General features: G+C 42.5%; 1 protein-coding gene across 1 annotated transcript in view; it reads left to right on the top strand.

Annotated features, from left to right (window-relative positions):
• The window catches only part of ADGRV1 (adhesion G protein-coupled receptor V1), a 555,854-nt gene that overhangs the window by 445,223 nt on the left and 95,251 nt on the right, over positions 1-15,380 (top strand). The window contains exon 85 of the mRNA XM_008061062.2: positions 12,181-12,338. Coding sequence (XP_008059253.2) covers positions 12,181-12,338 — 158 coding nt within the window. The remainder of the gene's footprint in view (positions 1-12,180; positions 12,339-15,380) is intronic.

Raw genomic sequence — 15,380 nt, forward strand, 5'->3', positions numbered from 1 at the left:
TATCTTCTCTCTTATGACCTGTGGGTTTCGGGTTTTGTTCAGGAATTGGATGCCAGTCCCGATTTCCATGAGGGTATTTCCTTCATTTTCTAAGGTTGACAGTGTTTTCTTAATAGTTAAAAGAATAGTTAGCATAACCGCTTCGGATCTCCTCCCACTGTGGGAGCTTTTCTGTCCTCTCAATACATCCTGCTTTCAAAAAAAAAAAGTAGTTAAGCATTACCTTGTTGTAAAGCAAAGCCAGAACCTGAAGAACTGAGTACAAACCCAGCTCAACAATTCTGCACATCCCTGTTTATCACTGTTATTCTAAGCAACAAGAGGGTCGAAACAGCTTGTTTTGCTCTTGTCTGAAATCAGACTACTGAAAACACCACCATTTGTTGATAATTATAAAAAGATTAACTGAAAAAATAAAATAATATTGCACTTGGGGCATAATGCATTTTACATTTCAGGGTAGGAATAAGTATGTATGGACCTTCTTGGGCCAGACGAGGACTTGCAGAGAGTTCAAAGATTTGACCTACTGTGATCATGGGAGAGGCTTTACATTGATGCAAACAAACTGACCCTCCGCAGGTGACAGTGCTCACAGGAAAGCAGTACAGATGGTCTATGGGTGTGACGTACAGCACCCAGAAGCCAAGGAAACAAGGAAAAGACCCTTGGTTCAGTGCTGACCTCGATGCTGTACTGTGTGCAGAGAAAGGCTACTAAAGTTTAAGAAGAGTAGAAAGCGATTGCAATGGGCTTTTTAAAAAATAAAAAGAAATAATGATATCCAAAAAGTTACCATGTTATTTCCAGAATTTTGTGGTTATAATTTTTATAATAGCACAAGCGATTATCGAATCTATTTTCAACAGAGTATGACTAACTTCACCCAATGATTTCTTAAGGATTTAAAGTCACTGTTTAGGTTAATCAGTTATTGCAGCGTGCTGTCATCGGTAACATGACTATAGATGGTGCAAGGCATGACTGAGTGTTCACCCCTGCAGAGAACGCTCTAGAAATTCTGTCTTGGAGCATTCGTGGCTATCCTATAAACCACATATGGGCTTAACATCCAGGTCAATGTGGTGTGGCCACTGTTCTGTAAAATGCGGTACGTAACTAAAAGTTGAATTATCCTTTTTACAAAATGATGTTTGCCCCTTTGAGAAATTGTCACCATTGCTATGAGAATTTTTCTTTTTTCACCACCCAAGCATCATGAGTAAAATGGCCAATAGCAACACTCCTATAAGCACAGGCCAACACTTCCTTTCTCACAGTGTTCATGGGCTATCAACGAAGTCTATACAAAGGTATTGGAAGAGTGTCTGGGAAGGAACACTTCAAAGCCTACCAACTTTTCATCAGGAAAAGGAAATAACATTTATGCTAACATGTCCCGTGGCCCAGAGTTTCTTCTGAGCTATTACTAAATGTTTAGAGTCTATGGAAATTCCAGATTTAAAAATAAAAATCGCATGGCCAGCATAAACCTAAGACTGGAAACAGCCGCCTCCCAGAAGGAATGCATGCCCGTGGGATGCCGGCTTAGCCTTGCCAGAGGCTGTCTTCCTGCTGATGGTCACACGTGGAGGGTCCCCGTCACCGGGTACTATCACTGACGCCTGTGGCAGTAGGGAGGGATGCAAAACATATTTTTTGAACAGTAATATATTTTTAAACATTAAAAAGATGTTTTGGATAGTCATTATTTTTAAATATTAATCTTGTATGCCTATGGTCACCCCTGTAAATCTGTTTTTTTTGGTGGGTTTTTGTTTTGTTTTGTTTTTGTTGTTGTTGTTCTAAGTCGGAGTCTCACTCTGTCACCCAGGCTGGAATGCAGTGGCATGCTCATGGCCACCGCAGCCTTGACCTGCTGGGCTTAGGAAATCCTTCCGCCTCAGCCTTCCAAGTAGCTGAAACTATAAACGCATGCTACCACACCCAGATTATTTTTTATTTATGGTAGAGACAAGGTCTCACCAAGTTCCCCAGGTTGCTCCCAAACCCCTGGACTCAGGAAGTCCTCTTGCCCTGGTCTCCCAAAGTGCTGGAATTATAGGCTTGAGCCATCACACCCAGCCAAATCTATTTTTTTTATAAATTTTTTTTTTCAGTCGGGGTCTCGCTCTGTCACCCAGACTGGAATGCAGTGGCATGATCACAGCTCACTTCAAACTTGACCTCCTGGGCTCAGGCAGTCCTCCTTCCTCAGCCTCCCGAGTAGCTGGACTTCAGGTGCACACCACCACACTTGGCTTATCTTTTTTATTTTTTGTAACAATGAGGTCTCACTGTATTGCCCAGGCTGGTCTCAAACTCCTGAAGCATTGCCCCTCAAGTAATCTTCCCACCTCAGCCTCGCAAATGCTGGGATTACAGGCATGAGCCACCATGCCTGACTGTTTTGTAAAAATAAGATTATATGAGAGCTAAACACTGAGTACAGAAGAACATAAAGATGGGAACAATAGACCCTGAGGACCCTAATGGGGAAACAAGGGAGGCAATCAAATTGAAAAACTACCCATTGAGCATCATGCTCCCTATTGAGTGACAGGTTCAATAAAAACCCAGAACCTCTCCATCACACAATATACCCATGTCACATGTATCCTCTGAATTTAAGATAAAGAATAAGAAAAAGAAATATAATAAAATTATAAAGATTGTAATTTTACTAATCTCGGTTGCAAGAAGGTGATATGATTAGTCAGAAAAAAACTTTGCAGGCATGCCTTCAGAGGCTTGGCGAGCAGACGGTAAGGGCAGGGCACCTCAGAATACTCTTAGACAGTGACATTTTCCAGCACCCAACAATTTTGTTTTATGAGAAAACACAGAGCATCAGTACGTACAAAAGATAACAAGTCAGCCTGACCTCACTCTGGAGAAATGCTGATGGGGCTCGATTTGCTGGAACCTACCTGGGGGGAGGTTGGCAGCCCCTGTCCAATAGGCTGGTTCCAACAGTATCGTCAAGTTGTTCAGGGAACACACTGATCAGCCTCGAGTTTCTTGGAAAAGCATACATGAAAAAAATCATTTGAAGTACCCTGATGTTCAGGCTGTTTTTTCATCAACTATCTCGAGCCTGTGAATACTTTAAGTCCATCTTTGGAATTACCTGTAAATATATTCAACGTTTTAGTGAGACAGGGGTGTGGGAAACTCTGTCTTATTCACCAAGAGCTAATTATGTACAATATGAAGTGGTATTTTGGGCCGGGCTTGGAGGCTCATGCCTGTAATCCCAGTATTTTGTGAGGCCGAGGCAGGCAGATTGCTTGAGCCCAGGAGTTCAACACCAGCTTAGGCAACATTGCCAGATCTTATCTCTACGAAAATAAAAATTATTAACTGGGTGTAGTGGTGTGTCTCTGTGGTCCCAGCTACTTGGGAGGCTGAGGCGGGAGGATCACCAGAGCCTAGGAGGTTGAGGCTGCAGTGAGCCATGGTCATGCCACTACAGCCTAGGCGACAAAGTGAGATTCTGACTCAAAAAAATTAAAAAAAATAATAAATAAGCCTGATTCTTATTTCTTGATCCTTTGGCTTCTCTCTGAGGCCTTTGCCCATGTGTGGAGCTGGTGACACGGGGTAGACGTGCGCTAAGATAGCAGATGTGGTATTGACATCCTGCTGCATCTTCAAGAGCTGTACTGTTGGAGGAACCGTTGTGTATTCGCTCCCTTTTTTCTCTCTTTGTCTCTTGCTTGCCAGCTGTGTTTTAACCACGGTCATCGTAGTTGCCTGTAAAAGCCCACCCAAGTGACTTCAAGTAACAGGCAGTGGTGATGGGTGGTTTTGCCACAGGCAGTCCCAGGAGAGTACCCAAGCAGGACACAGACACAGTCGGATCTCAGAGGACTTGGAAGAAGCGTGCTGGAGACTAAGGACAAACTCTTCTCTCAGGGACACTGTCTCTGACTTCTCCGTCCTCTCCTGCCCTCTTCTTCTTTGCTGTGTATTTCTGTATTTACCCCGATGTGGCCATTTGTCCTGACATAGCTCTAATGCCCCTCACTAAGGTGCCACTATCTGTGACAGAGTCTCAAGAGCAAAAAAAAAAAAAAAAACAAGAGTTGACTCAGCTCAGCTTTTAGAGCAGGACCACCAAGTTAGAAGTCAAGGGCAAGCAAGAAGATCGGCTGTCTTGGAAGCAGTTATCTGGGGCAAGGAATGTGAGCATGGAGGCATGTGGCCTAGGGATCACCCTTTCCAGAAACCTTGAGCAGAGTGGGTAATGTCAGACTGTGTCTGTAGCACTCACACAGAAACTCTGCTTCTTCAAGGTTTCGATGCAGCAGGACCGCACGGTGAACATCCCTCACACCCACTGCACTCCGCTGGCCTGCAGAGCTGCTGTGTCCTACCTTGCTGGTTCTCTTTCTCTGCAGTGTTCAGACCTCTTATCCCAGCTTTCTACCTAGCACAGATCTCTGCTTCTGGGTCACTTTCGCTTCTTGCTGTTTTTCCTTCTGACTGGTTCTTCAGGCTGCGAACACCGCAGGCTGTGAAATCTCTGGGTCTGATTATCCCTGTGGTTACATCACCCCTTGGCTTCACTGACAAAGAGATGTAAAGATTAGTTAATCTGTTAATTGCATTAAGCTGCTTTATGTCTTAGGCGGGCCCTGGAAGAGTGTTCCTCAAACTTTCAGTGTGCATATGAAACACCTGGGGAGCCTGTGAAAATGCAGGTGGAGATTCAGGAGCTCTGTGGTGAGGTGTGCCTTTTTTAACTAGCTCCCAGGAGGCACTGATGATGCTGATGGTGGAACAGCACAACTTCCAGTAGATGACCAGAGTCAGAAGCGCTGTGCGTTTATTGTCAATAAAATCTCCTTATGGGAGACGCCTTAGGCGTCTTTAGATGTTCTACCATGTCCACCATTGAACTTGGTATGGGATTGATACTTAAATGCTGATTGGCTTTTGATTGAGCTGAGCACACCTCAAATACAAGTTTTCTATGCCCTTTTTTTAGGTGTTTTTTTAAAAACTGCTAAAACCCATGAGACCCAGTGTGGGCAACATAACAAGACCCCATCTCTAGAAAATAAAAAGGAAAAAATAAGCCAAGCATGGTGGTGTACCCCTCTTGTCCTAGCCACCTGGGAGGCTGAGACAGGAGGAGCCCAGGAGTTTAAGGTTGCAATGAGCTATAATTGTGCCACTGCACTCCAGTCTCGGTGAAAGAGCAAGCCCCCTCAATCTCTAAGTAAATACTGCTAAGAACCCATTAAATAAATACATATTTCTTAGAGGTCTGTGCAAAGCTCTGGGAGAAATATTTTTAAAATATGACAGTTCTGTCCTCCAGGAGAACATGGCACATTTACCACTAACGCTAATGTGTCCGTTCTGGAATGTGGAAATCATCTTAGGACTGTAGAGGTGGCAGTGAAGGCGAATGGACCTGTTGATGGTACTAGCAACTTGACCTTATATAATCTGTGTCATCTTCCCCGTATCCACAATACAGCCAACAGGATTATTGTTGTACTTGCGTGGGATGATGGATGTGAGGACTGAGTTCCCTGCCCGGCACAGAACATGATTGCTGGTGTGGTGGTAGGAAGATTTAAAATAGCCTTAATTTTCCAGCTAACTCCATTAAAAAAAAAATACTTTGTTCTTTCCCTCTCCCAATCTAGGTCCAAATATTATCAGAGTGTTCCATGTCACTTGGTGGCGCTTATCTGCAATTTAATCTTAATATTATTCTTGTTTAAAGTATAAACTTAAAGAAAAATACATTTTAGAATTTTACTGATTTCCTTTTGATATGAAAACTGCTGTATGGTCTTCAACAGAAAGACAGAAAAAGGACTATATTTTCCAGCCTTGAAGGTGATTAAACCCCAATTGATCTTCCCCTTTATCCAATGTCTTTACACATTTATTCCCTTGAGAAAATTAATGTACTTAAGAGTGTGTCCTTAAACCTCTCCTGCCACATTGGATGGGCCAAGAAGTGCACTGACACACAATACTTACATACTTACATACATAAATTCACAGTGAATAAGGATGTATATTAACTAAGAGCATTATTGTCAGAAAGAAAGTAAATTCAGGCCAGGCACATTGGTTCGCACCTGCAATCCTAGCACTTTGGGAGGCTGAGGTGGGAGGATTTCTTGAACCCAGGAGGTTGAGATCAGCCTAGGCAACATAGCAAGACCTCGTCTCTATAAAAAAAAAAAAAAAAAATCAAAAAATTAGCCAGACGTGGTGGTGTATACTTGTAGTCCCAACTACACAGGAGGCTGAGGTGGAAGGACCACCGGAGCTCAGGAGGTCGAGATAGCAGTGCTATGTTCATGCCACTGCACTCCTGCCTGGGTGACAGAGTGAGACCCTATCTCAAAGAAGGAAGGAAGAAAGGAGAATTGAACATACTAAAAAAGGAATATTGAAATCTTACTGGCCTAGACTTTACTTATAAATGATAAGTGTCAACATAATGAATAACATCTGTATTCTTCAACTAATAAAGCCAATAGCAGATATATTGTACTCTTTACAGAGAGTAGAAATCAGTTTACAATAAATGAGAAACAGTTATTGATTGATCATACATTAAGCAAATTTATGGACTAAAACTGACAGATCCTTCCCCATAATCCCTGGAGACAGTAGGGCATCACTATGAATTTCTATGTGGAGAAGAAAAAGTGGGTTGAGGAAACAAGTGTAGCTTTTGATGTAGATGCCACCATTAAAGAAATACTCAGGAAACCCACGTGGGGGAGTCTGGTGCATGAGTCTGTGAATCATAACTAATCATTGTCCGAGAAGTTCTTATAAAGAAGACCTTGGAAGAAACATCTATTACTCTTTCATGCCTGGGTTCCTTTTCATTACCTGTGTAACCCAGATGTCAGATGCCTGAATGTCTTCTAGTCTGCCAGTTTACCAGGGTCAACTTGTCCTTTAAAATATGATTGAAATGAACTCAAATCACAACCTCATGTACAAGGAGTTCCCATCGTTCAGCCTAGGATTTTCAGTGGCTCTAAGTGAAGTTCCTGTTTCTCCCAGAATCCTCTGCCTCCGAGCTCCCTCTTACGCAGTATTCAGACAGGAATAAAGACACTGAAATCCCCTCTGCCTCCCACACACATTTTTTAAAAAGTCAACTTAGGTGATGCAAGTGAAAACATTTCGATAAATATAAAGTGCTACTGAAGAGAGGTAATAATCTTTCTAAGTTAGTAGCTGACTTAAGGCATTGTGAAGGCTCCCAAGGTGGACTTGGAAGAGGAGAAACGAGAGGTAACGAAACAGCATCCACTTGTTACATCTGACTAAAAATAGAGAAAAGGATGAAGTCCTGACAAGATTTAGAAATAAATTGGGGAGGGGGGCCACACTTAATCAATAAGGGTACCTGATCTCAAACCAGGTGAAGTGGGAACCACAGTGAGACCCATGACTATCTGTATATCTAACCCTGAATTGCACCCCACATCTTTAAAAAAAAAAAGAAAGAAATTAGGACCATCTGTGGGTTATAATAAGAAAATTTACCTATAAAAGTTTAAAAGGAACAGTGAAAGTGAATCCTGTGATCAAGAACCCAGAGTCTTCGGCACCCAAAGAGAGAAAGGACACTGGAGTGCTTTGGAGCTGGACGAAGTGGCGCTTACAGAACCACTCTCCTCACCCTTTTAAGGCAGCAGATCCGCATGGCCCTATCTCATCTTCCAGTATCTGCCAGATCTGTTCTTGAAGCAGTCACTGCCGGCCTGTTAATCTCCTGTTTTCATAGCCCTGAAGTGCACACAGCCTCCATCTGCTCATTGCTTACGTTATGTTCAGTTTTTCCAAGAATGTGTTCCCAGCCTATTTTTCAGAAACTATTCTGACGTGATGGTCACAGTTTCCTAATGCCCCACATTGCTATCATGCAAGCCAGCCCTCAAACTACCTGTGCCTCTTATTTGCTTGGACTAGAGGAAATTCCAGTTGGTGTGTTTTGGGGTTTTTTTTCAAGGGTAGAATACAGTTCATTTATCTTGGGCAATTTTAAGTAGATGAGGAAATTTTTATTATACACCAGTAGAAATCCCATTCAGACATATTGCTCAAAAAAGTTAGAATAATACCTATTAGGCTAGGCCCATGGTGGCTTACATCTGTAATCCCAGCACTTTGGTAGGCTGCGGCAGGAGGATCCCTTGAACCCAGGAGTCCGAGACCAGCCTAAGCAACATAGTGAGAACTTGTCTCTACAGAAAGTCAGAAAATTAGCTGGGCATGGTTGTGCATGACTGTAGTTCCAGCCACTTGAGGCCAAGGCAGGAGGATCACCTGAACTCAGAAGGTTGAGGCTGCAGTGAGCTGTAATCTTGTCACTACACTCCAGCCTGGGTGACAGAGTGAGACCCCAGCTCAAATAATAATAACGATTAGCTTTAAAGGAAAAGTTAGGTGAGAACTTAAAACCAGAAGGTGCCAAGTGTATGAGGCATAGTTTGGGCATGAGGAATGAGCCTGTTCCACGATCTCTCCATGGGCAGTCAGGGAGTGGGGGCCCTGTCTGTTACCTGCACTGTGGGCTACCTTGGCGGCTGTGTTTCATTTGCAGATACTCATGTTTCACAACTCCTACGAGGTCGGACTCAAGGCAGGCCGTTTTTGTTCAAGGAAGACTGGGATTGAGCCCCAGCTAGACAGGAGTGGATGAGGTAGAGGGTCCCTGTAGCACTGATGACAAGAGGGACCGCCCACAAGAACGGGTATACCGAGAGCAAAGCCCTCCCTCTTGATGACTTGACCCCACATTGACCAGACGGAGGATAGACATGGGGTCGATCCTCTCAGGGGCCCACTATTTCTGAGAGGTCATGGCTTGTGGCGCTTTGAAGAAAAAGAGAAGAGGGGATAGCTTGAGGATTTGGTAACTTTCCTGCCTTTTTTCTGAAAGAATGAGCCATCATGGCCAAGTCATCCAACAAACAGGGAGAACTTCAAAAAATATATATATATTTTAAGAGCAACAGCACTTAGAGAGTTCGCTTCTCTTCCTGAGAGGCCCTGTGGATGTGCCTGGTGACTTCTGACCACCCGGAGGCTCACTCTGCTTGTTTTTTCCTCTAACCAAGATGGTGCACCATGAGCTGGGGGTCAGCTTTCAAAGACTATTCTGTAAAGGAGAGGGAAGTTTTAGGAAAGTTCTTCCGATAAAAAGGTGAGAACCAAGCGTGGATGTTGGACAGTCATACCTATTCCATAGCACTCTGAACAAATCTTGACACTCCTAGAGCGACTCACAGGAGATTCAGCCATTATCACTATTTTATAGCCCCAAATTGAATTGGGACATTTTTGAAGACAAAAGAAGGCAGTGAAACCTACATGTGTGCCTTCATCGGTGTCTAAATTTGTCTGAGAACTTTAGGCCATTTTGTGTTCAGTGGACCCATATTTAGATGAAAAATAAGTAATCGTTTGAGGCCAATGTACATGGTAATGAGTAGCCAACGTGACCACTGTTATTAGTACAGAAATGTATTCAATATCAGGACCATTGATGTCTGCCTGCTTTATTTAATCGTGTGTCTTTTATCTGGAAAAACAGGTCTTGCTGCATAAAGATGAGGGTTCAGGGAAGGATTTAAGCCTTGTGCCATCCAAATTAAATTCTAAAAGCCAGGAAATTCATCATTCTGACATCCCTCTGCAGGTGCAGAGTGCGTATTGAAATAGATGTCAACAAAGTGAGGTCCGATGGAAGACCCAAAATTTCACGTGTACCCAGACCACTTACATACCCAATCCTGACTTGTACCCCACATCTTCAAAATAAAATAAAATATTAAAAAGTAAAAATAAAAAAGAAATAGCTCTTGAGATGTGTCTTGTTTGCATGCAAGATACACTTAACAGATCATGTTAATTGGAAATAATATCTGAGTAAGGCCTTTAAAAGACCTCTCATAATGTAGATATTTTTCACATAAAATTGAGGCACTCTTTTCTCAAATGGCAAAAATGAATGTTTCCCCTGATTACCTATATTTTGAATTTTGAGGTTTCCTTTTAAACAAGTTATATGAGAGGCTTTTCTTGAGTTTTCTTCAAAGTTCAATATCTATGACTGTATTAGAATCTAGGTTTATAGATATTATATATAGATATTATAAAATTTACTAATGCTTTATGTGGATCTTAAAAATTGGGAAGTTGGAGAAAATATTTTAAAAGAGACACTCCTTGCTATTAAGATTTTCTATAATTAAAAGTATAGCCTTACAACATGTAGGAGGAATGCCCTTCATCAGAACAAAACATTTTTAGGTACCGAGAACCTATTAAACAGTCCTCCATTTTGAGATTTTTGTGAAAATTTTTATGTAAGGACAAAGTGGACATTATTGACTCACGGGTAAAAATTTCCAGTTGTATCTCAAAAAACATTTTCCTGGTAATTTCAGTGTTATCAAAATAAATCAATAAAGCTAGTTTGCCTTGGATCCCATTGTTCCATAGAAGATCTAGTAACAAGAGACACAGTTGTACTGTGGAGCTTCTAAGTGGAAAATTATCTTCATTTTCAAGACAGCAGATGTCTCTTGAGGAAATATATAGCTACAGAGTGACAAAACCGTCAGCCACTCAAAAAACAACATTGTAGAGGGGACAGAGGGGAGCTCTGGAAATCCTCAGGTTTGCCTTTAAACAATACCTGCTCTCATGTGATTCCCAAGAATATTTAGGCCAATTAGATGGAGCCAGAAAAGCAAAGTCAGGTGTTTGTTTAGGTCCCTGATTGTTGCATAGTCCCTTGCCCTTTTTTTTTTTTCTATTGAGCTCATCCCAGGAAGAAAAACCCAAATGGAGGGGCGGCAGGGGGAGACAGTGGTTTGACCTCCTTCTATGCAGGAGCAGCGACAGCCCTTGTTATCATTTACCTTGAGGAGCCAGAGAGGTCAAGGGAGGGCCACACAGACATAAGCAGCCTTTGACAGGATACAGTGACGCCACACCAGCCCTGTGACCATAAGCCCTGCCAGCATTCTTCTTCCTTTGAGGTTAAATAGAGGAAGGGAATGGAAAGGAACCTTCAACTAGCCCTGGAATCCACCAACTAATTGAAACGTAAGCTGGATGTGATTAGATCAGTAATTCCCAAAGTGTGTTCCAGGGAACATCAGTCCTATAGCACCACTCTGGCTGTGTGTGTGTGTGTGTGTGTGTGTGTGTGTGTGTGTGTGTGTGTAAGTGTGTAAAAGAAGAGGGATCCAATTGTTATCAAGTCAAGAAATGCTGGGTTAAACAAAATTTACTAAGTGCTTAATGTGAATTATTTCAGTTAGTCTTGATAACTACCTTTTGTTGCGGATACTATTATAATCCTTCTTTGAAAAATGAGAGACGTCTCAGAGAGGTTAAGAAACATACCTAAAGCCACTCATTTGGTACTCTGGGATTCATTGCCAGAGCCGATTTATCAACTCTGTGATCTTCCATGGCCTTTTATTTTTTATTTTTGAGTTGTAGTCTTACTCTGTCGTCCAGACTGGAGTGCAGTGGCACACTCCCGGCCACCACAGCCTCGACCTGCTGGGCTCTGGCAATCCTTCTGCCTCAGCCTTCCAAGTAACCAGAACTATAGGCATGTGCCACCACACCCAGCTAATTTTTTTATTTATTGTAGAGACGAGGTCTTGCCAAGTTGTCCAGGCTGGTCTCAAACCCGTGGACTCAAGCAATCCACTTGCCTCCGCCTCCCAAGGTCCTGTGATTACAGTCTGAGCCACCAAGCCCAGCCTTATTTTATTTATTTTTTTTTTATCTTTAACTTTTTATTTTGAAGATGTGGGGTACAATTCAGGGTTACTTTTTAAATGGCATATATGTACCCCTGAATCTCTAAGAGATGTATAGGGTACATTTCTTGAATGTATTTGGCCATAACTTTTTTGAAGTTCTCTGAACTTCCCAAGAGTTGAAATTTCCAGGGAACCTACTTTGAGAAGCGGTGAGCTAGGTTTCATCACAGAGCCCCTACTCAAACAAACCTTCCATTTGGCACACCAAAAGTTTGCTGTTGCTGACGTCTAGATACAAAGAACTAGGATAAGGTGGTGACATAATGTATTCTGAGTTTAGAAACCTCTGTCCTGAGGTGGTCTGAGTTACGTCTTCTCCTTTCCCTTCCAGGTGTTTTATCCCAAACGTCTATGCAGCTTTGTTCACGGCCGCTCTCCTTCCTCTGATGTGCCTGGTGGTGGTGTTCGTGGTATTCATCCATGCCTACCAGGTGAAGCCACAGTGGAAGTCATATGATGACGTCTTCAGGGGAAGGACAAATGCCGCAGGTTTGAAAGGAACTATATTTGCACTCTGGAGATGGGAACTTTTTGGTTTTTTATTACTCTTTCCCATTTTATTTTAGATTCCAGGGGGACGCGTGCAGGTTTATTACATGGTATATCACCTGGTGGTGAGGTTTGGGATTCTACTGAGCCAGTCACCCAAGTGGGTGAGCGTGGTGGTACCCAATGGGCGGTTTTCAACTCTTACCCCCTCCACCCTCCCCACCCCCTTAAGAAGTCCCCAGTGTCTGTTGTGAATATAGGAAATCTTTAACCTAGTGAGAAGATGTCACTGAATTTTTTTTAATCAAAAAAAGAGTGAGGTTAGGCTCTGTTTTCAGCTCTGAAGCCATAAATTAAGCTATAGCCTCCCAGTTTCTCCTGCTTCTTGGTACTTCCTGACTTCTCTCTTTCTTAGGGCTTTGCAGGCTTCATTGCTGGTTCCAGTTTTGTCCTTAAGATATTCATGTCAGGGCCTGGGGCAGAGGCTCATGCCTATAACTTCAGCACTTTGAGAGGCCGAGCTGGGAGAATTGCTTGAGCCCAGGAGTTTGAGGCCAGGCTGGGCAACATAGCGAGACCTCACCTCTACAAAAAATAAAAGAATCAACCAGTTGTGGTGGTGCATGCCTTTAGTCCCAGCTACTTGGGAGCTGAGACAGGATCGTGCCATTGCACTCCATCCTGGGCAACAGAGTGAGACCCTGTCTCAAAAAAAAAAAAGTATTGATGTCCAAGTAAGTGAGTCCCAGCTTTGGAAGTTGCTTTCCTAGCTTTCATCAACTCAAGCAATGATAGCCTGTGTCAACCTGTGAAATCTATTCATTTCCCTCTGGTTCTGAGACGTCTTCACAGAGGAACAAACCCCCACAGTGCTCGTGAGTGCTGTGTTTTGCATGTGGAATTCTGACTGTGCTGACAGATGTTTAAAAACATATGTAATCAGACAGCTTCGTAAGTGGCTACACATGTCTGGTTACTCAAGAGTGCAAGTCTCTCCAGCTCAAATTGGCTTTCCCCTCAGCTCATTTTTTCCCTTCGAATCATACTTAGCCCAGGTTTTTATGATCCGATTCTTTTTTTATTGTTGTTGTTAGATTAGGGTCTCTTAGGAATTTTTCTTTACCAGGAACAATACACCTCCATACCAAAAACTCTCTCTAACAAGTTGTTGAGTGCCTGGGATATTGGGAGCAACTTGGGAGCTGGGGGTGGAGGATCCCTCTGGGGCCAGTGAAGAGAAGTCCTCTCTTTTTTAAGCTGTTACAAGTCTAAAATCAAATGAATGGAAGTTTTAGAGGAATTCTTCACATTTTAAGTGCTTGTCAGTGTTTAAACCAGATCGTATAGATAACATCCCTAGAGTCGTGTCTGACACATTACTAGGGACTCAGTAGATACTTACAGGATGCCACTCTAATGTTAAAAAGAGGGGGAGGAGCTTTTAGTTCCTAAATTTGATCAGGGATGAAGCAAAAACATTCTGCTTATAGTATAAAGAGAAGGAGTTCTTTTATATGTGTTCGTGGGTAGTTTGCAGGATAGCAGTGTCTAGTCAGTCTTCTGTGTTCTTTCTCATTTCGTGTGCAGTCATGGCATTGCCAGTAATATTATTCAAGGTTATGATTAATCTTGAATTCTTTAGTCAAAAAATAATATCCAATGTAGAAATCCTACTTTTTCATGGGACATAGAATTTATCTGGAAGCTATGCTTTTAATCAATTTTATTTTATTAAAATGGACGGGAAGGATGTTTGTTTCTTCCCTAGATGACAAGACTTGTTTTGTTTTGGATATAATGTAAAAATACCGGTGTTTGTATGTCTTTAGCAGTGATCACGTGAGGGTCTAATGTAGTGAGCTAATCCCTGGAGTGCCTAAAGTGGCCCCATTCACCTCTTGGATGTGATCCATGGTGAATAGAGTAGATGAAATGCCACTCAGATTGTCTGAAAAACAGAGCCCTCAAACACTGAGTATCATGCAATAGTTCCAAGACAGTCGTATCTCAACTAGGGAACCCTCTCTTGCAATTCAGATATTAATAGAAGTATTGCTGTGTTGTAGCTTTTCAAATAGAAAATCATTGATGGTATTTCTAATCCCGTATTCCCATGATAATTCGGTCCAATAGTCATTATTTCATACTTGGACTCTCACAGCATCTTCCTGATCTTCCATGTCTTCTCCATTTCATTATCTTAGATGTCTGTATTTTAAAAGCATAAAGTGGGTTCCCTCACTCTCCAGCCTCCAGCATTTCTTTTTCTTTTTTTTTTAAAGATAGGGTCTCACTTTGTAGCCCAGACTAGAGTGCAGTGGGGTGATCACAGCTCACTGCAGCCTCAAACTTCTGGGCTCAAGTGATCCTCCTGCCTCAGCCTCCTGAGTAGCTGGGACTACAGGCATGCACCACCATGCCCAGCTAATTTTAAAAGATTGTTTGGAAAGTCAGGATCTCACTATGTTGCCCAGGCCAGTCTACTGCTGGCCTCAAGTGATCCCCTAACTCAGCCTTCCAAAGCGCTGGAATTACAGGTGTGAGCCACTGAACCCAGCCCTCTCTCCAGCATTTCATTCAACGGTTCTCTCACTGCCCAAAGAAACGTCCAGCCTCTTTAGCATGTAAGAGACCTCACAGTCAATCCCTGGGTCAACTTTATAGTCCCAAGTTAGTTTCTGTTTATCTTGCATTCTGGCATACCAATCTATATACTCTTTTCTAAAATTGCCTGAACAGCCATCTTTGTTCATGTAAGGAAATCTCTACTTTGAGCTCTCCACCATTAGTTGACAAAACCCATGTGCTCAGTAAGTAATGTGGGAAGATGTAGATGAGAGAGAGAGGTGGAAGGGGCTTGTCACCCTCTCATCTTCTTCATCAGCTCCCCAGAGCTGTCCAAAATAACTCCACAAAGCAAAAGAGTATGCTTGATAAGCACAAGTTCATTTCCCTAGACCCCACTTTACTCCTTTACAGAAAATTCTAGAAGCTCTCATGTCCTACCTTTTCTGTGAAGCCTTTGGACTTACCTCTTTACAG

The sequence above is a fragment of the Carlito syrichta genome, unplaced genomic scaffold (genome assembly GCF_000164805.1).
Source record: "Carlito syrichta isolate Samal-C Ts95f unplaced genomic scaffold, Tarsius_syrichta-2.0.1 Scaffold305037, whole genome shotgun sequence".
Taxonomy (NCBI): domain Eukaryota; kingdom Metazoa; phylum Chordata; class Mammalia; order Primates; family Tarsiidae; genus Carlito; species Carlito syrichta.